Genomic DNA, 22,359 nt, shown 5'->3' with positions numbered 1-22,359 from the left:
GAAAGTCACACTTGACTTGATAGAATAGTCCTTTTTAATCTCTTTTTTTAAGTCTAACATGGTTTGGCAAACCAGTGCCCCACAAAGAAACCATGTATACCAATGGAATATTTTTCAGCTTATCCAGAAATAGTACAAATAAACACCCCCGTGTCCCCCCAAAAAATCAAGAAAAAATATTTCCTCAAAATCCTCCCTTACATTGCATATTTATACACTCTTTCATCATCTTATAAAATGCTGTTACCTGAGTTTTCTGGTAGGAACTAATGAGAAAATTTTATATTTGCATCATGCTTTAATAAGTTACAGAAGGTTTTTTGTTATTGTTTTGGTTTTCTTGAGACAGGGTCTCACAGTCATCCAGGATAGAGTACAGAAGCACGATCATAGCTCACTGCGGCCTTGATCTCCTGGGCTCAAGTGATTCTCCTGCCTCAGCCTCCCGAGAAGCTGGGACTACAAGCATGCATCACCATGCCCAGCTAATTTTTTAAATTTTTTGCAGAAATGAGGTCTCACTATGTTTCCCAGGCTGGTCTTGAACTCCTGAGCTCAAGTGATCTTCCTGCTTCGGCTTCCCAAAGTGTTGGGATTATAGGCATGAGCATCTGGCCTACAGAAGTATTTGACATTCATTTTCTTTTTGTACCCAGTAGGACAATTTCATGACCCTGAAGCACTTAGCCCGTGATCATCTCATTGTCAAAAAAAACAAGACAAAACTAAGCTAATAAAATGATGAAAAAAATATTAGCTGGCTAGGATCTTGTAATTTATATATTAAAACAATCATTTAATTTGTTCCTTGTTAGCCACTTGGCTGCAGTACTGTCTAAAAAACCTTAGGCTTGTTCTTCTGTGATTTGTTAGGACATGAGGCCTGGTAAAGAAACCACATTGAGGTCTCATTTAACATGAGTCTACACTATTTTTCTCTGCATTAAGATCATGAAAATACCATTAACTCTTAAGCTAATGTGCACTGATTAAAATGGATATTTTAATGATACATAACAAGGACTAGTTATTTATTTATTTTTGTTCAAACAAATGTTTTATGTGTCTTGTAATTTTTTTAAGAGACAGGGTCTTGCTATGTTGCCCAGGCTGGAGTGTGGCGGCTATTCACAGATGCAATAAAAACACACTACGACCTCAAACTCTCAGGCTCAAGCAATCCTCCTGCCCCAGCCTCCCAAGTAGCTGGGACTACAGGTGTTCACCACTGCAACCAGCTTTTGTAATTTGTCCCCCTAGTCAAAAATGGTCAAAAGTTAGACAAGTATCTTAAACTGGATCAAGCATAGTTGAATTATTTTTTTTTCCCTACCAAGTCTACAATTGTTATAACTTGTCATTGTTGAATTCATTTTGAGATCCCCAGAAATGGAGTCATACTATGAGTGAAATCATAAGGTTGGATTGGAAGGTTCCTCTTCAATGGGTTTTCTATTGTCCCAGAAAAGCAAGACAAAACTAAGCTAACAAAATGATGAACATGATATTGGCTAGCTAGGATCTTGCAACTGTAAAGATGGGGACCCTGTGAGGCTTTACATGAAATTCTGGGTAGGAAGAAAATAATTCTGTTTGATCATACTTACTAAACACTCTTGATATCATTGCCGTCTTAGTCAACAAATTCAAGTAATGGCACAAGTGAAGTGCCTTTTTTAAATTCACATATTTGCTTAACTATTTAAAAACTGCTGTGCAATTGCCCAGTAATAGACACATTTTACAAAATTGGGAGAAAATGCTGTAACAATAGCAACTAAGGATGTAATCCTATGTAACAAAATGACAAAACTTAAAAATACTAATTAATCAGTGTTAGAGGTTTAATTCATAAAAAGTATTTATCTTGGAGTTCTTTAAATAATAAATTTCCATATGTGGTTAAGTGTCTGGATGCCAATCATTCACTTATGATTAAGGGTAGAACACTTGAGATGGTGCCAGAAAACCATCAAAGTGCTATCAACCACAGCCAAACTCAAATCCATTAGAAAGAAAGCCAAAGTATCTCAACGTATACCTTTTACTATCAGGTAATAGGCAATAATATTCCATTTCTAATAAATTCAGCTTTTAAAGAAATTTAAAATGTGACAATGTAGTTACATTTATTGAATAAAGTTAACAAATGGTATCTCTTGGAAGTGACAGCTCTAGGGACTTAAAAAAAAACAAAACTAAAATTTCTGTTTCCTCACTTTATTAGCACAGATAATTATGACCCTTACTTATCAAGCATAAGTCAATTAAACAACTCAGTATTTCACCAAATAAAAAACAAGAATTGTATCAGAAATTTGAGGCCAGGCACAGTGGCTCACACCTGTAATCCCAGCACTTCAGGAGGTTGGGGCAGGCAGATCATTTGAGACCACAAGTTTGAGACCAGCCTGGCAATATGTGAAACCCAGTCTCTACTAAAAATATAAAAATTAGCTGGGTGTGGTGGCACACACCTGTAATCCCAGCTACCTGGGAGGCCGAGACACAAGTCGCTTGAACCCGGAGGCGGAGGCTGCAGTGAGCCAAGATGGCACCACTGCACTCCAGCCTGGACAACAGAGTAAAACCTTGTCTCAAAAACACAAACAAAAAAAGAATTCTTATATGAGAAATTTGAAACCCGAAGGAAAAAAGACAACATAACTAACCTTGCTCAAGTAGTTCTCCACGCTATTATTTGAAGTCCGTGGTTTTGAGGAAGAGATCACTAAGTTTTCTCTTGGAATAAGTTTTCTGTTGTGATATAAACTATTATTAAGATTTCCAACACAAGGTGGCTCCATGACTGGCCTGGTAGTGAGAGTGGTGAACAAAGATCTGCTCTGCTGTTTTTCCACAAGAAGTTTGGTGCTGACCTCTGCTAGCCTCTCATTAGTTCTGTGAAGATTGCAGAAGACACATGCTTAATATTTTACTTTTCCCTAAATGATTCCTAAGAGACTTGCATTTTTAAAAAAGTTACCATAAGAGTAAATGAAATTTCCCACTAACCAGTATTTTAATACTGCAACAACATGTCAGAGGCATGCCTACGTATGCAATCTATTACAGTTTTTAGCTGTTCTAAAGAGCTTGCATTATTGGGCCGGGCGCGGTGGCTCAGAGCCTGCTGAGATCCCAGCACGTCTTGGAGGCCGAGACGGGTGCGATCACGAGTCAGGAGATCCGAGCCCATCCTGCCCGCGGGTGAGACCGCTCGGTGAAAGGCCCCGTCTCTACTAAAAATACAAAAACTAGGGGCCGGGCGAGGGCTGGCCGGCCGGCCTGTAGCTCCCAGCTACTCGGGAGGCTGAGGTGGGACGAAGGGCGTAACCCGGGAGGTGGCGAGCTGAGATGCCGGCCACTGCCGACTCCAGCTGGGCCCCAACAGAGCGATGACTCCCGCTCTCAAAAAAAAAGAAAAAAGAAAAAAAGAAGTGCCGTATGTTTCTAGGGGTAGTTTCAACAAGAACAATTCAAGCAAAGTAGGGGAAGGGAAGAAAATGGCTACCAATGATGTATGGCTTCACAGGTAACACCTGCTGCCTTCTGGAACGCTCCACAGTTAAGATTCCTGAGGATGTCATTAGAAATACTTGTCTTTAAAGAGTAAATATGTGAGATGATAAATATGTTAACTTGCTTGACTATAATAACCATTTCGCTATGTACAAACATATCAAAAACATCGTTTTGATACATACAATTAACAGAACTAAGAACAAAGGAAAAGCCCAGCTAAAATACTTGTATTTAGTAAACCAGTTTAGAGATTTAAAAAAAAAAAAAAAAAAATCCTCAAGACATGTGCAAGCATTTGCTTTCAACGCCCTTTTACATTTATTTCACCCATTATCTGGAAAAATATTAGGCATCTGGCACCAAGGAATAATTCAGAGCAAAAAATTCTAGGGGAAAAGAAGATAGCTGAGTTGGTGATCAAAAAGAACTAAAGAGCCTCAAAGGCAGTTAGCTCCTAACATTGTTCCCAAGGCATCAGAGGTGGGGCCTGACCTGTTTTCCACACACTCCCTCAGGCCAACCAAGGTGTTATTTTTAGCCACTTTATGAATTATAATTCCCTTCATCCCTACGTTAATCATTCCCTATTTCACTAGAATACCTTTAAGTAGTAGAAAAACTACACAGGATAGTTTGTCTCACAGCGCCCTCTAGTGATAACACCAGATATCACAATCAAGGAAAGCTCATTTATGGAGTGCCAGAATGTGCAGAGTAGTAGTGATACTTGACCCTTCTGGTTTAAGTTGTAATTTTCCAAAAAACAGCCCAACTCATTAATAATTACATTTATGGCAATGCTGATAAACAATCTGATGACAATGTCAATGTCTAACAAAGTTTCAAAAGCACATAGCTGAAAGACATAGATCTAGTTCACTACATAAGAATATTAATGGAAAAGCCATTAAAAAAAAAAAAAAAAACAGAGGAAAGACATAAACTGTCCTGGACTCACACTTTAAAGGTAAGTTAATTTACTAACATTTTCCAAAATTATATTACCTAGTTAGCTTTCACTTCCCATTAATCTCATGAACCTATCTCACTAAGAATTATGCTTTCAAGGCAAATGAATGAGCTTAATTTATTTCCTATTCTAAGTTTTGACTTACTTGTTTAGTTTATTTGACAAGGACTTTCTAACTTTTAATTCTTCTAGATAGAGTTGCTTATATTTTTCCAGTTCGGTTTTATTAAAGTCTTCTTGAGAAGTTTTTATTTTGGAGAGTTCAGATTCCAGATCTTTAATTCTGAGTTCCATCTGACTTTTCATTGAAGCAAAATTATTCTCTCTTAACTGCTCTAAGTTTTCTTGAGATGCTGCTTGTGCCTAAAACAAATTAAAAGCATATGTTTTAAAATATATAACCTGAGTAAGACCATGGCCACCTACTCGGTGTCTAAGGGCTGTTTTGTTTTTACCCAAACTCCAAAAGAGAAAGATTTCTGTGTCAACAGGCATTGGTCAAAGAGATAAGAGGACACTCCAGGGCTCTAATTGAAACGAGAATCCAAATACACCTTCCAAAGAAATGAAAGTGAGTTTCTACTAGAGAAGCATTTTCATCCTTGATGAAGTAATCAAAACAATAAAGGCTGACTGGCAACCCAGATGTCTAACGATGGGGGGAAATGTTATATGGAAAATAAAAAATAATTGGTAACATAAGGAAAACCTAAGAAAGAAAATGACTACAAATGTATAGGTATTTTCGAATGAAAATCGTATAAAAATTATTTTTGTGTTAAAATACATTCATGGGAGACTTGAATATGCTTAAAAATTTTGATGTCATATTCCATATTATAAATATACTTGGCAAAGTAAATTAAAGCAATCATCTGCATGGAAGATATAGGAACTTAGAGCTTCTTAGGAATAAATGCTGTGCACATAAATACATGTTGAGAAAAAAGCCCAAGGTCTTGGATCTCTTACAGTAATTCTACCTGCTGGAGCATAAGGTTATGAAATCACCTGGACTACAAGTAAAGGAACGCAGAGTGTGATCCTGAGCCTGACTAGCTCTATGGCTTAGGGCCTGCTGTTTAACCTTTCCCTAAGTCTCTTCATCTGTAAAATGAGAAACTATACTGGCTTATCACTAAGATTTCTCCCTATTCTCATTCCATGTCTCTAAGAGCTAACATGTAGAGCTTTGTAAGATTATCATAAATACCATGTGAAGAAACCTGTGTTATCATGGATAACACCACCTTGGCCTTACGGACTGTGTTCCAAGACTTCTATCTCTCAGGAGCCTGAGGGAAGGGAAAAAGCTGAGAATGAGTAGCGAAGACTTTCTACTCTCACAACGGCTACATATTTTCAAGTGGCCCAGATTTGCTCTCTGTTAATCTTCAAATGCTTTCTACCAGTTTGCACCCTCCATCCTCTCTCATAAGCACAGGGGTCCTGCACAGTTCTCAATCGCTCTTTATGCCAACTAAAACAAATTTGTTAAATTATTGAGTTTTAATGACTCATAGACACACAAACTCATGTTATTAAGGAAGTAGATTTTTATCACTCACTCAGACACACACACACTCACGCACTCATATACCCATGTGGGTAAGAGAGGAAAGACATTTCTTTGGCTTTATTTTAGAGACAGGGTCTCAGTCTGTTGCCTATGGTTCAGTTCAGTGACACAATCATAGCTCACTGCAGCCTTGAAAACTCCTGGGCTTAAATGATCCTCTCACCTCAGCCTCCCAAGTACCTGGGACTACAGCCATGCACCACCATGCCTGGTTAATTATTTTTTTTAATTTTCTGTAGAGACAGGGTCTCACTTTGTTGCCCAGGTTGGTCTTGAACTCCTGAGCTCAAGCGGTCCTCCCACCTCAGCCCTCAAAGTGCTAGGATTACAGGTGTGAGCTACCATGCCCAGCCTAATTTGTTTGTTTTGTTTTGTATTTGAGATGGAGTCTAGCTCTCACCATCTCGCCTCACTGCAACCTCTGCCTCCCAGATTCAAGCAATTCTCCTGCCTCGGTCTCCCGAGTAACTGGGAATACAGGCATGCACCACCACACCTGGCTAATTACTTTTTTAAAGTTTTTAGTAGATATGGGTTTCCACTATGTTGGCCAGGCTGGTCTCGAACTCCTGACCTCGTGATCCACCCACCTCGGCTTCCCGAAGTGCTGGGATTACAGGCATGAGCCACTGTGCCCAGCTTTGTTTCTTCTTTTTTTTTTTTTTAAGGCAAAACAACACAAGTTGTCTTAAAGTCCCAGTGGTTTCCTGGGATGAAGTAGGGGAATTAACTAAAAGGGCAAGAGAGAACTTTCTGGAAATGTTCTCTGTTGAGAGGGTGGTTATTCAAGTATATACTTGGGTCAAACTGTTAAAATGGTTGTGTTTATTTGTACATTATACCTCAATAAAATTTAATTTATATATAACCTGGGTAATTATTGTATATTTTTTTTCCTTTACTTTTGAGTTAGTGATTCAGAGAGTAATTTTAAATATGTGAAAAAACAAGCTTAAGTTTAAAATATTTATTAGCCAGGTTTGGTGGCTCATGCCTGTAATCTAAGCACTTTGGGAGACCTAAGCAGGAGGATCACCTGAAGCCAAGAGTTCGAGACCAGTCTGGGCAACAAAGCGAGACTCTGTTTCTACCAAAAATAGGAATTAAAAATTTAGCCAGGCATCGTGATGTGCACCTGTAGTCCCAGCTATCCAGGAGGCTGAGGTATAAACATTTGAATCATTGTTTCATTAGTACTCATGAACTCTGATAATTTAAAGAATAATAAAATTAATTAAAAATTTAAAAAAGAGCCAGGTGCGGTGGCTCACGCCTGTAATCCCAGCACTTTGGGAGGCCGAGACAGGCGGATCACGAGGTCAGGAGATCGAGACCATCCTGGCTAACATGGTGAAACCCCACCTCTACTAAAAAACACAAAAAACTAGCCGGGCGTGGTGGCGGGCACCTGTAGTCCCAGCTACTCGGGAGGCTGAGGCAGGAGAATGGCGTAAACCCGAGAGGCGGAGCTTGCAGTGAGCCGAGATCGTGCCACTGCACTCCAGCCTGGGCCACAGAGCAAGACTCTGTCCCAAAAAAAAAAAAAATTTAAAAAGTGAACAATGTAATTTAAGAACAATTCAAGAATATGGTATAATTTCTAAATCACAATATTTTCTCTTCCTGATGATTTTGTTTTATGCCAACTGGTCTTAATAGTCAAATAATTCTCTAATGAAAATCATTCTTCTAAATCATCAATTGAGTTATAATAATGATGGAAACTCAAATATCTAAAGGGAGAAACAGATGCCATCATCTTTCTAGAAATCTACAGAACAAATTGCTATAAGGGACGTAGAGGAAACACATATAATGTATTTATCCAAAATACAATTTGCAGTGAAATGAATGAAGGCACACTACACATAAACTAACCTGTAAAAATAGATTGACTTCTTTTAATTTTTCTACTATTTCCTGTCTTGCTCTTTCTTCAATCTCCTGTTTATACTGTTTGACTTGACCAAGTTCTACCATATTCCTTTCTATATGACTTCTCAGGTTGATCACTTCTTGTTCCAACTTCTTTTTATTCTTCTGCAGTTTTTCACATTTCTTTTGTATTGTTTTCATAGATAACAACTCCTGTTGAAGAACTTGATTCTTTGTATCCAGATGTAGACATTTTGAACCTGCAGTCTCCAGTTCTGCTGTAAGATCATCAATCTGAATGAAGACAAAATAATATAGTGTAATAATGAAGGAAGTAGCCTGAGAACAGCCTAACATAAAACCAAGAACAAATTTTGAAATAAATTCAACTGCAATAAAATGTCACCTGAAACATAGAAGATTCTTCAAATGTGGACCCTTAAATTACTCAGAAAATCAAGAACAAAGTCAAAGCCACCAGTAGTCACAAAAATATATTCCTTATTTCCAGCATCTTGGCCACACAACATTTGCACTTGATCTTCAACTTGTATTTTTCTGATTGTTTCATGTCTTTCCTCCTTACATGGATCTAAGGGGTAGCAGAAAATCTCTTACTGCTTCCCCCAAATTATAGGGCGTGTGCCCTATAATTTCTAAAGTTTTAGGGATCTCCTATTGAGTTATTTAGGCCTCATAAAAAAATGGCTCCCAGAATAAAAGTGTAATTGATGAATCCTATAATATAGATTCTAATGCCATAAGCCTTTTCCTGAGCTGCAAATGTTTTATGCTAATTTGACTTACATTCCAAGGGGTAATAATTATTGGTGTTAAGGCCACGGAATAAGGAACCTAGAAATAAATTCATATATTTACAGCCAACTGATTTTAAACAAAGGTGCTAAGAACATACATTGGGGAAAGGACATCCTCTTCAACAAATGGTGCTGGGAAAACTGTGTATCTACGTGCAGAAGAATGAAACTAGGCCCTTATCAAACACCATACACTAAAATCAACTCACAATGGATTTAAGACGTAAAAAAGTAAGACCTTGAAACTATAAAACTACTAGAAGAAGAGATAGGGATAATTGCTTCAGGACAGTGGTCTAGGCAAAGATTTTATGGCTATTTTTCAAAAGCAGAGCCAAAAAACCAAAAATAGACAAATGAGACAATATTAAACTGAAAAGCTTCTACACAGCAAAGGAAATAATTAAGAGTGAAGAGAACAAGCTGTAGAATGGAAGAAGCTATTTATAAACTATTCCAGTGTGGGTGCTCGGGGTGCCTGCCCCAACCAAAGTTCCAGCCAATAGCCACCATCAGCAACCAGACACATTAGTGCACAAACCAGAAGATTCCAGTCCCCCTCTATCTAGAAGTTTTAATTCTTCTAGATAGAGTTGCTTATATTTTTCCAGTTCAGTTTTACTAAAGTCTTCTTGAGAAGTTTTTATTTTGGAGAGTTCCGATTCCAGATCTTTAATTCTGAGTTCCATCTGGAGAAAAAACTTTCTCCTCGATAGCTCTTAGGTCTTTCTCCTGGTTATCTGCTTAACACTGTTTGCCATAAATAAATTAATCTCAACATTTATTAGATTCTACTTTAAATGAGACTAATTTCTCCTGTGTAAGTTATTATGTTTCTTATTGTCTATTTTTGTAACATATATTTTTTCTGCTTATTGCTTCCTAACAAAGTACCCAAAATTTGTGGCTTAAAACAACATCTATTCTGTTCAGGAACCTGTGGTTTGGGAAAATATTGGCCAGGACAGCTTGTCTCTGTCCCCTCAGGTTCCCTGGACGCAGCTCAAAGCCTGGGGGACTGGAACTCCAAAGCTGCCTTTGTGTCCCGAGCTTCCTCCCAAGATCGGGCTTGGTTCCAAGGGCAAGGAATCTGAGATAGGAAGCCTCTTCTAACCTAAGGCCTAAGTCACATGTTGTCACCTTTACCACATTCTATTCATTAGAAATGAGTCAATGAGGTTGGCCCATGTTCTAGTTTATCATGGGATGAATATTTTTTCCTTTTTAGTTGACACATAACATTATACATATTTATGGCTACAGAGATATTTTAATAGATGTATACAATGTATAAGCGGATTAGCATATCTATCACTTCAAACATTTATCATTTCTTTGTCTTGTGAACATTCAAAATCCTCTTTTTAGCTTTTTGAAAAAACACAATAAATATATTTAACTGTATTTGCCCTGTGGTGCTATAGAACACCAGAATGCATTCCTCCTAGCCAGCTCTAATTTGGTAGCCATCACCCAACACCTCCTCCCTTCCTCACGCCTCTGCCCACCTCTCCTCCCTCCTGCTTTTCCCAGCCTCTAATACTCACAGTTCTACTCTCTACTTCCATGAGCTCAGTTTTCTTTTTAGCACTTGCATATGAGTGAGAACCTCAGATATTTATCTTCCTTGCCTGACCTATTTCACTTAACATAATATTACTAACATGATTTCATTCTTTTTTTATGGCTGAATAGTATTCCATTGTGTATATACACCACGTCTTTTGTGTTTTTTTTTTTTTTGAGACAGATTTTCACTCGTCGCTCAGGCTGGAGTGCAATGGCGCAATCTTGGCTCACTGCAACCTCCGCCTCCTGGGTTCAAGCAATTCTCCTGCTTCAGCCTCCCGAGTAGCTGGGACTACAGGCATATGCCACTATGCCCAGCTAATTTTTTTGTATTTTTGGTAGAGACGTGGTTTTGCCATTTTGTCAAGGCGTGTCTCAAACTCCTGACTTCAGGTGAGTGGCCCACCTTGACTTCCAAAGTGCCGGAATTACAGGTATAAGCCACCGTTCCCAGCCTCCAAATCTTTTTATTTAAAAAAAAAAAAATTCCATTTTTAGATTGAAAGGGTACACATGCAGGCTTGTTACTATATATACTGCAAGATGCCGAGGTTTGGACTTCTACTGATCCTGTCACGCAGATTCTGAACACATTTCTTGGTACAGATTCTGCATTCTTGGAAACCTCAGTGTCTGTTGTTTTCATCTTTATGTATCTGTATACACCATTTTTTTCTTTTCCATTGTCTATGGACATTTAGGTTGATTCCACGTCTTAAGCTATTGTGATTAGTACTGCAATCAACATGGGAATGCAGATATCCGTCTGATATGCTGATTTCCTTTTTCCTGGATAAATACCTGATAGTAGAATGACTACATCATATGGCAGTTTTATTTTTAGTTTTTTGAAAAAACTCCACATTGTTTTTTATAATGGCTGTACTACTTTACATTCCCACCAACAATGTCTAAGAGTTCCCTGTTCTCTGCAGCCCTGCTAGCATTTGTTATTTTTTGTCTTTTGATAGTAGCGATTCTAACTGGAATAAGATCGTATCACTTGGTGGTTTTGATGTACACTTCCCTGATGATTAGTGATGTTGAGTATTTCTTCCATATACCTTTTGGCCATTCGTGTGTCTTCTTATGAGAAATGTCTGTTTCGGATTTTTTGCCTACTTTTGAATTAGATTATTTATTCTTTTTGCTGTCGAGTTGAGTTCCTTGTATATTCTGGATATTAGTCCCTTGTCAGATGAATAGTTTATTTTTTTGACTTTTTTTAATAATAGCTTTCCTGCAAGTATGAGATGGTATCTTGTTGAGGTTTTGATTTGCATTTCTCTAATGATCAATGACGTTGAGCTTTTTATCATGTTTGTTTGGCTGCATGTATGTCTTCTTTTGAGAAGTGTCTATTCATGTCCTTTGCCCACTTTTTAATGGGTTGTTTTTTCCTTGTAAATTTGTGTAAGTTCCTTACAGATGCCGGATATAAGACCTCTGTCAGATGCGTAGTTTGCAAAAATTTTCTCCCATTCTGTAGGTTGTCTGTTTACTCTGCTGATACTTCCTTTGCTCTGTAGAAGCTCTTTAGTTTAATTAGATTCTGTCAATTTTTGCTTTTGTTGCAATTGCTTTTGGTGTCTTGGCTATGAAATCTTTGCCTGTTCCTATGTCCAGAGCTAGAAGCCATTATCCTTAGTAAACTAATACAGGAAGAGAAAACCAAATACTGCAAGTTCTCACTACTAAGTGGGAGCTAAATGATTAGAACACATGGATACATGGAGGGGAACAACAGACACTGGGGCCTCCTAGAGGATGGAGGGTGAGAGAAGGGAGAGGAATCAGGAAAAACAACTAATGGGCACTAGGCTTAATACCCGGGTGACAAAATAATCTATACAACAAACTCCCGTAACACAAGTTTAACTATATAACAAACCTGCCCATGTACCCCTGAACTTAAAAACAAAAAAAGTTTTATTAGTATCAAGTCCCTAAAGTTAAAAAAAAAAAAAATCTTTATTTCACTGTTCAAAGCATTGAGAGGTCTACATTTCCCAAAATTAAGTGGTTTTTTTGGTCCCAAAACTTATTAAAAATTACCTTATGTTTTAGCTTATTAATCTGAATATCCATTTCAAATTGACTAGATTTTAAATCTCCATGAAAACTAAATTCTCCATTTTCATATTCATTTAACTTCTTTCTTGTCATTTTAAGAGGTTCTTAAATCTGCAGGAAGGTACAAAATGAGTAACTCAAGTTTTAAAAGGCAAACATTTAATAATTATTTAAACATAATGTTTTAGCATATAAGAGACACAAATGTATAAATCATGATTCTCTCGTTTATTTCAATCTGACATAGTTTGACAACACTCTAATGAAATTATAATCTTAGGTAAATAATGCGAAGAAAACTTATATGACATATATGGCAGATTAAGAGTTAATACTGTAATCTCATCGAGTTTTTGTAAATTATTCCTTTCCATTTAAATATGTTAATATAAAACATTAACCTGTTATCAAATATTAGCTATAACCCAGAGATCAGCGTCCAAGGTGAAGAGGAAAAACCTACTTAGGCTGAACTCAGTGGCTCATGCCTAAAATCCCAGCACTCTGGGATGCCATGCCAGGAGGATCACTTGACCTCAGGAGATCAAGATCATCCTGGCCAAGATGGTGAAACCTTGTCTCTACTGAAAATACAAAAATTAGCTGGGCGTGGTGGTACATGTCTACAGTCCCAGCTACTCAGGAAGCTGAGCCAGGAGAATTGCTTGAACCCAGGAGGTGGAGGTTGCAGTGAGCTGCGACTGCACCACTGCACTCCAGCCTGGGCAACAGAGAGACTCCCGAAAAAAGAAAAGCATATACATACTTACACATAAATGGTTGGAAAAGACATAACAATACATTTGATATCCACTGACCACGGTTTATAAGAATAAAAGTACAAAAAAAAAGAAAGTATGCACAAAAAACATCAAGATCATTCAAAGTAGACAAGAGACAGGAAAGAAAACATCTTTGATGTCTGAGTTAAGGGGAAAAGGGAACAGTTTTAGAAGAAAGGAAATGAGCAGAGAGAGCATGTCAGAAGAGATCTAGAAATCTTTACTAGCACAATGCTAACAAAAGTAAAAGGGATGCAAAACCATGTCAGAGAAAGACAATGAGAGAAAAATAGTAATTAGAATCGGAACAAACGTAAGTACTCAGCAAATAAATAGAAAAGCAGCCTTGTTGGGGCTTCCGAGACAACGGGTAACATTCCATTTTTAAATCTGGATAGTAAAAACACGATTGTTCATTTTACTCTTAAATCATACATAGATTTGTATATGTATGAGGCATATGTGTTTTAAAACAAACAAGTTTAATAACATGTATACCTCAGGTATACATAGGAGCTATCCATGGGAAATTTCCATGAGTAAATTTCCATGATATATTTTATACCTACACACACACACACAAGAGGCAGAAAGAAAGCATAAGCTAAATCAAGATAATTTTTGATGTGATACAGATAGGTTTTCAGATATTAAAATATCTGAATATCTTTGGACACTACCAAAGAGAGAAAGATTACCAAAGAGAATGAAAATATCTTCAGAAATAAAAGTTCGAAGTAAAAGATGAAGAGAGAAGTTGACATTATACGCCAAAGGCATTGTTACTGTTTTCAAAATCACTGAAGACTAAGTGTAATATTTAGGCATTCAAAAAGTTTCAGATTGTGCTGCAACTTTCTAAAACCATTTTAAAAGAGAATAATTTCATTAAGAAAAAGTAGATATTAAATGAATTTGTATCCAGTTTTGAATAAAGTAAAATTATAGTTAAATCAATTAATAAATGGTTAAAATGCTCTGAAATACTAAAATCTTACCCAGTTATCTCTCTTTCTAATTCAACATTTTTCTTCATTTCTTGATCCAAATTACATTCCAGAGACTGTTTTAATTCTGTAAGTTTCTTTAATTGTTCCTTTTCATCTTCAGACTTTGAAACAAAATATTTTCAATTATTTTTAAAACTCTCAAAACACTTTTGTTCTTAAAACTATTACTTCTCATGAGTTCATGAGTAACATATGTTTAGTCAGGTTTATAAAACACAGTTTATAACTGTTTATCAGTTTATAAACCTGATACCAATAAGAACAGATTTCAAAAATGACTTTTCTTAAAACAGTTCATATTTCTTTTCTGGAACTTAAATTACCAAAATTTATTTGTTAAAAATAGAAGTTTTTACACATAAAATACTAAGTGTTAATGAAATTTTTTTAAACAGTTATTTTAGATGTATGTTCTCCTTTCTAAAGTTGCTCTAGAAACATTGTCATCAATAGTTCAAGATATTCCAGTTTTTGTTAAACCAAATCTTACTAAGAAAATTTTTAGAAAACCTTCATCTGGTTCCCATTACATTTTTTATATACACCTGACTTCAAGATGAGCTATCTCGCATTCGTTATAAACATTCTTCCATGAGTTTCAATTTTTCCTTTTCTATTAACCATTTCTCTTTAAATAAAGTTTGTCTTCTCCACAATAAACAAAACGTAACTTTTGCCTGATTCTTGTGGCATTTTAATCATCCCGTTTTTCCACTGGACTTTCCTTTTTGTTTGTTTGTAATAGGGTCTCACTCTGTCAACCAAGCTGTAATGCAATGGTGCAATCATAGTTCACTGCAGCCTTGAACTCCAGGGCTCAAGCAATCCTCCCACCTCAGCCTCCTCAGCAGCTAGGAGAACAGGCGTGCACCACCACACTGGCTAACTTATTTTATATTTTTTAGAGACAGAGTCTTGCTGTGCTGCCCAGGCTGGTCTCAATTCCTAGTCTGAAGCAATCCTCCTGCCTCAGTCTCCTAAAGTACTGGGATTACAGGTGTCAGCTACAGTGCTTGCCAGACTCTAATATTTTTTAATACATGGTCTCATCTAGAGATCTACTTTTTCATCACTTGTCTTCTTTTATACTAAAATCTAATTTTCAATCTTATAATTCTCATTTTAAAACTCTGAAAATCATCAAGGAAGGCCCTATTGTTTAATCTTTAATCTGCTTTACTTCTCAGCAGCAACTACTAACAGTGACCATACCCTCTCCCAGACTGCTCTGACCCCACTTCATTTCTAAATGCAGCAACCCCTCATGCTGAGTTCTGTCCCCTTCCATTTCTCTTCTAAATTCTCTAAGAGCTCCTTAAATCTCAAGGCTTCATCCCAGATTCCCTAATCTAGATTTCCATCCCACACCTCTTTCCTGAGGTCTCTTCCTTCTGGTTCACTTCCATAAACAATTAATATTCTCAACCATACACCCATAAACCATTACTTGGTGCAGATTCCTTTTGTAGATAGCTAATTTTGTACATTTTATGTTGATTCTTATTGGTGTTATTTTGAGTATAGTGCTATTTTCTCATCTTGGGTGGGCACACTCACCCTTAGGATGTCGACCAGCATACTTTGTCTTTGTTTTTCTTTTATAATGCAAAACTTTTCCACAAGGGACAGATTATTGATTGTTTGCCTCTGCTTTCTTTTGAATAATTCCCTTTTCCATAAAGACATGAGATGAGAACCTTCTGGAAAAGTTAGGGGCTATTGATGAGTTGGATGAAAGCTGTCTCTATTAAATTTTTGATTCACAGTGTACACTTCAAAGTGTACTAATAATTACATGCCATATTCCTTACTCATTTCTATGGGAATCTACAGAAAATCCCGCATTATTTTTGAATACGCTTAGCAGGTTTTCAGTACTTTTACTAAATTTTCCATTTCTGAGACGTTGATATATTCCTGCAAGACACCCATATAAGGGGATGTCCCCCCCACACTCTCATTCACAGGAGACTTCACATCAATATATTGCCACGTCACTTGTGTGAAAAGGATGCCAATAAAGTAGGACTAACACATGAAATCTAGAAAAAAATCTTGTCGATGTTTCTTCTGATAGATATATCTGTATAGGAGAGTTGCATAAATCTTCCTATTGTGACTTATTAGTAGAAACTTATTAGTAAGAAACTTATTAGTAGAAGCATCAACCTCATTGCTCCACTTTAGTATTCACAATGCAACCTTCTGATCTTCATTTCTACACAGGAAAGTGTGAATGACCAGAGAATCCTGTTCTGCTTGTTAAACATCAAGCACAACATCAATAAATACATCATTAAATTGGCACATCAATAAATTGGTATTGTGGATTACATAGCCAACTTTTCTGAGACTAGACTGTTTCGGTTTTTTTAGTTTTTTTTTTGAGACGGAGTTTTGCTCTGTCACCCAGGCTAGAGTGCAATGGCGCAATCTCGGCTCACTGTAACCTCCACTTCCTGGGTTCAAGCGATTCTCCTGCCTCAGCCTCCCGAGTAGCTGGGATTACAGGCACCTGCCACCATGCCTGGCATGAGTAAGGAATATGGCAAATTTTTGCATTTACAGTAGAGATAGGGTTTTGCCATGTTGGCCAGGCTGGTCTCAAACTCCTAACCTCAGGTGATCCAAACCCGTCTCAGCCTCCCAAAGTGCTGGAATTACAAGCATGAACCACTGCGCCCGGCAGGGACTGTTAAGGTTTTGAAAGACTGATGAACACAGATAAATGGGAAAAAAAGTTTCTAAATCTGCAGTGCTAGGAGCACTGTGTTATTCTGTGATGTCCTGCTGGAGCAGCCACTTCTACTTTTTCACAGGTTTCTCTTTTTTAAAATCCAAAGAGAAAAACACATTACTTTGGGGAAAAAATGCTTGTACAGTGACCTAGTACCCATTCTTGATGAGGAATACAAATTTGGATTATAAAAGAAACTCAAATTGTAGATCAAATCATTACTCAAATTTCTTAAAATTTCAAAAGACATTATAAGTATTAGCAGGGACTCACAATCGTACACCAATGTCTATAGCAGCATTACTCACAATAAGCAAAGACAGAAATAATCCAAATGTCCATCAATGGATGAATGAACAAACAAAATGTACATAAAAAACACTGTTTTTAGGCGATCACAATCTTTTATATTAAAAATCTTACTACCAAACTCATTAATGTTATGAATTCAGTCAACTTCTATAACGTTAAGACTTGTACTACTAGTAGCAAGCGGTATTACCATGAATACAATAAATACTTTTATCAATGAAGATTATCATATTATGTAAAATATTCTTACATACAGATAGTCCCCAACTTACAACAGTCCAACTTAGGGTTTTTTGACTATAAGAGCGTGTGAAACCACTACAAGTTGGATTGACTTACCAGGGGTCAACGTATTAATACATTTTGACTTTACAATGGTGTGAAACCATCACAATTTCAACAAACTTCAAATCTTGAATTTTGATCTTTTCCCTGGCTAGCAATACGTGGTATATGAGATATTCAATACTTTATTATAAGATAGACTTTGTGTTAGATGACTTTGTCAAACTGTAGGCTAATGTAAGTGTTCAGAGCAGGTTTAAGGCTAAGCTATCATGTTTGGTAGGTGTATTAAATTTCATCTTATAATATTTTCAACTTATAATGTGTTTATGAGGATGTAACCCCATCTATCAGTTGAGGAACATCTGAAAATTTGAAATTCAAAATGTTCCAAACTCTGAAACTCTGAGTGTGGACAGGATGCCACAAATGGAAAATTCCATACTTAACCTCATGTGACATATGACAGTGAAAACATGGTCAAAACTTTGTTTCATGTATAAAATTATTTTTAAAATATTACATAAAATTAACTTCAGGCTACATATATAAGGTATATATGAAACACAAATGAATTTCATGTTTAGATTTGGGTCCTGTCTCCAAGATATCTCATTATGTACGTACAAATATTCTAAAATCAAAAAAAAAAAAACCCAAAATGTGAAACACTTCTAGTCTCAAGTACTTTAAATAAGGGATACTCTACTTGTCTTACTAAGGCAATAAAATTCCTTTTCACTATGACAGAAATTAAGAGGTTGACTTACCAAATTTGCATTTAACAGGTTTTTCTGAAGCTCCTCAATTTTCTCCATTTGCTTTTGATTGTAACTTTTAACTTGGCATTATCTTTTCAAGCCTGCAATGTATATTTTAGAATAATTATTCTCACAGATAAATTTTAAAATACTGTGTAATTTCTTAGCAAACACCTGAAGGTATAATTACATAAATGCTTAAAGGTTTCAAAAGTAGGTGATTTGGTAACTCTTATCATTTTTCTAGTTGTGGTTTGTGGATAATGCACAAAATTCTAGGATAATATAAAAAAAGTGCATTTCAAAATTGCTTAATGCTGAAATTTTTCCTTGACTTCACACAGATGTACTTACGATCATAGCTGACATAATTCTCATACTACACTGCTTATTTGCTCTATAAATAACTGCTTATTTGCTCTATAAATAATCATGTTTTTGTGTGTGCTGTTTTAAATTTTACTTTTGCTTGTGATCTTGCATCTTCTCAGCACATCTGACAGCTTCTGTATGTTGATCCTGTGCTTCTTGCAACTAAAACAAAGAATAAAAAAAAAACACTTTACTAATAATCTAGTACAAATCTGCTCACCACCTCTTTTTGTAACTAAACTGTATTGGAACACAGTCACATTCCTTTAATATGCATAGTTTATGGCTACTTTTGTGCTGTGGCCATAGAGCTGATTTGTTGCAGCAGGTATCCATGGCTCCCAAAGTCTAAAATAATACTATCTGGCCCTTTACGGAAAAGTTTATCAACCTGCGTTCTACAACAAAAACACATTATTCTTGTTTTCAAACTGTATTTTATCAGATAAATACTCAAATTTACAAACTTGGTCAAATGGAGAAAGACAGGAAATTACCTTACGGTAAGCATTTATATTTTTGCATTCCAAGCACCACCACGTCAACTATAATTTTAATATTTATAGATGTGAATGACCATGGCGATGCCAGTGATTATAAAAATTAACATGATGACATGTTAGTTGACAACTAGATGTTTCATGAAATTGACAGGCAGTATCCACACAGAAGCTAGAACGGCTGGGTGGGAATCCCAGCTCCACCAGTTACCAGCTGTGTGACCTTGAGCAAATTAATGTTCAGTGTCTCAGTTTCTTCATCGGTAAAATAGAAATAGCAACAGTAATAGTATCTATTTCACTGGGATGGTAAGAAGATTCAGTCAAAGAATATGCACATGAAGTACTTAGATGAGTACATGGCATATAGTAAGCTATATATATTTGCTGTTTTTGTGATTTTTACTGTATTTTGTGTTCTAATAAAATTATATACTTTAGGCAGCTGGCATGCCAATGGAAGAGGTCTCCTACAGCTACACTGAATCATTCTTCACACCACTGGAAGTGGAAGCAAATGGAGAGCATGAGGCCCAGAATACACCCCTAGTACTTCACAGAACTTTCGCCAATTCCACTAGCCAACAGCACTTTAAACAATTATAGATTACTTTGTCTCTGCTCTCCTCAGTGGGCGATGACCACAATGTAAACAGCACCTCCTGGAATCAGCAGTACATAACTTACATGGCCATCAGAGCACTGGACTAAACACACTGGACTCTACTGCAAAACAAGGTTCCTAAATCAAGTCATTCCCAACAAGTATCTATGCTGAGCTGCTTTAGCAAGCACTCTGATGAGCTTAAGGCTAAGGTTATGTCACATGGCATATCAGAAAAGCTGCAGCCAGAGCTCTTTGGGTGGTAAAGTGGTATGAATCTATGAAGCCCAGCTCTGGCTACATAATAAAGAAATGTAAATTTAGATCTTTTTTATAGTGAGAAAAACATGAGCATTTGATTGAATAACTTTCCTTTATTAGATTAAGCGGTTTCCAGTTATATTTAATTACTTAAAATATATTTAGAATAACCACCTATGTTAGCCATGGGCTTGTAAAAAAATAAAATAATAAAAATAGAATAAAAGCTTTATTATATCAATGTCTCAAAGAAGAAATTCTTAGTATAATATAAAGTAATTTTAACCTAACAATTGCTAAGCTAAAATATTTTCAGTTTATACAAGGATACATGACAGGCATATCAGATATTATTCACCTCGTAGGCAAATTTATAATTAGACGAGTTTCTCTCTCATGAAAAAAATAAAATTGAAGTTAAATTAAGGGCAAATTGTTCTACACAGACTAGATAGCAAATGCTAAAATGTGAGGTCAATGAGAGCCAGAGCAGTCAGAGAAAGCTTCCCAAAGGAGGGGGAATTGTGTGCCAGGTCTGAAGGAATGAGGCTAGACAAATACAAACTGCAAAGACAGGAAGAACAGCAGGGGTAAAGCAGAGAGATGGTGAAAGCAGCCGATTAACCCTGAGGATAAAATCCAGTGGCAGGAGAATAAAAACATGTCTTATAAATGAATGTTCATCGCAGCATTATTTACAGTAGCCAAAAAGTAGAAACAAACTAGAGGCCCATCCACTGATGAATGGATAACTGGTATAGCCATACAATAGAATATTATTTGACAATAAAAAGAAATGAAGTACTGATATGTGCTACAACACAGATGAACCCCAGAAACATGCTAAGTAAAAGAAGCCACTCATAAAAGACTGCATATTGTATGACTCTATTTATATGAAATGTTCAGAACAGACAAATTTAAGGAGACAAAAAGTAGATGGTGATTGCCTAGGACTGGAGAAGGTGGAGGGACACGGACAGGCATGGTAATGATGGCTAAGGGATGTGGGGTTTCTTTTCAGAGTGATGACAATGTTCTAAAATTGACTGTGGTGATGGTTACACGACTCTGTAAATAATCTAAGAGACATTGAATTTTACACCTTAAATGAGTGAACTGTATGGTATGTAAATTATATCTCAATGTTGTTTTTTAAAAATCCAACAGGAATCTAGATAATTTTCTTAATTCTCTACTTTAGATGTACATACCATACATAATCTAAATATTTCTATGTTTTTATAATATATGTTAAATGAAAGGAAAATGAAGGAAATGCCTATTTTAAATAGTTTATGAATTAACCTAAAATATTTGCATTTTGGAGAAAAGTTAATGGCCTTTCTGTACAAATTAATTTGAAATCCATAAAATAAATCAACACAGATTCTGTATCCATTCACAAAAGTGAAAATAAGAAATAAGACAATTTTCTGGAACATTCCATTAAACATTATCCTCTAACTTAATCTGGCTTGCTTCACCATGACAATAGAAAATCACTATAAAATACTGTTTAACAGGAAAAAAACTCTCTCAACTTCCATGAGGAATGATGTATAATTCTCAACTTTCATAAGGGTAAATATTATTTTTTTAAATGTGCAATTATAAGAAAAAATGGCAGAATGAAAGTCAGAGTTTAATAAACAAGATAGGTGCGGTGGCTCACATCTGTAATCCCAGCACTTGGGAGGCTCAGGCAGGTGGAACACGTGTGGTCAGGAATTCGAGACCAGACTGGCCAACATGGTGAAACCCTGCCTCTATTAAAAATACAAAAATTAGGCCAGGCGTGGTGGCTCACTCCTGTAATCCCAGCACTTTGGGAGGCCAAGGAGGGTGGATCACCTGAGGTTAGGAGTTTGAGATCAACCTGGCCAACATCGCAAAACCCTATCTCTACCGTAAATACAAAAATTAGCCAGGCCTGGTGGTGGGCACCTGTAATCCCAGCTACTTGGGAGGCTGAGGCAGGAGAATCGCTTGAACCCAGGAGGCGGAAGTTGCAATAAGCCAAGATCATGCCACTGCACTCCAGCATGGGCTACAGAGTGAGACTCTGTTGCAAAAAAAAAAAAAAAAAAAAAAAAAAAAAAATTAGCTGGGCATGCTGGCACACACCTGTAATGCCAGCTACTCAGAAGGCTGAGGCAGGAGAATCGCTTGAACCCGGGAGGTGGAGGTTGCAGTGAGCTGAGACAGTGCCACTGTACTCTAGCCTGGGCAACAGAGTGAGACTGTCTCCAAAAAAAAAAAAAAAGCAGCAAGTGTATTATAAAGATAATAAAATTTAGGCCAGGCGCGGTGGCTCACGCCTGTA

General features: G+C 36.6%; 1 protein-coding gene across 1 annotated transcript in view; it reads right to left on the bottom strand.

Annotated features, from left to right (window-relative positions):
- ANKRD26 (ankyrin repeat domain 26) overlaps positions 1-22,359 on the bottom strand; it is a 96,433-nt gene that overhangs the window by 6,114 nt on the left and 67,960 nt on the right. Inside the window, 9 exon segments of the mRNA XM_017853026.1 lie at positions 2,673-2,901; positions 4,641-4,858; positions 7,953-8,243; positions 12,392-12,510; positions 12,513-12,520; positions 14,190-14,302; positions 18,306-18,361; positions 18,364-18,425; positions 18,760-18,830. Coding sequence (XP_017708515.1) covers positions 2,673-2,901; positions 4,641-4,858; positions 7,953-8,243; positions 12,392-12,510; positions 12,513-12,520; positions 14,190-14,302; positions 18,306-18,361; positions 18,364-18,425; positions 18,760-18,830 — 1,167 coding nt within the window.

The sequence above is a fragment of the Rhinopithecus bieti genome, unplaced genomic scaffold (assembly GCF_001698545.2).
Source record: "Rhinopithecus bieti isolate Rb0 unplaced genomic scaffold, ASM169854v2 scaffold_35615, whole genome shotgun sequence".
Classification (NCBI taxonomy): Eukaryota; Metazoa; Chordata; class Mammalia; order Primates; family Cercopithecidae; genus Rhinopithecus; species Rhinopithecus bieti.
Note: the sequence above shows the minus strand (reverse complement) of the source record. Positions and strands in the feature narration are given on the sequence as shown.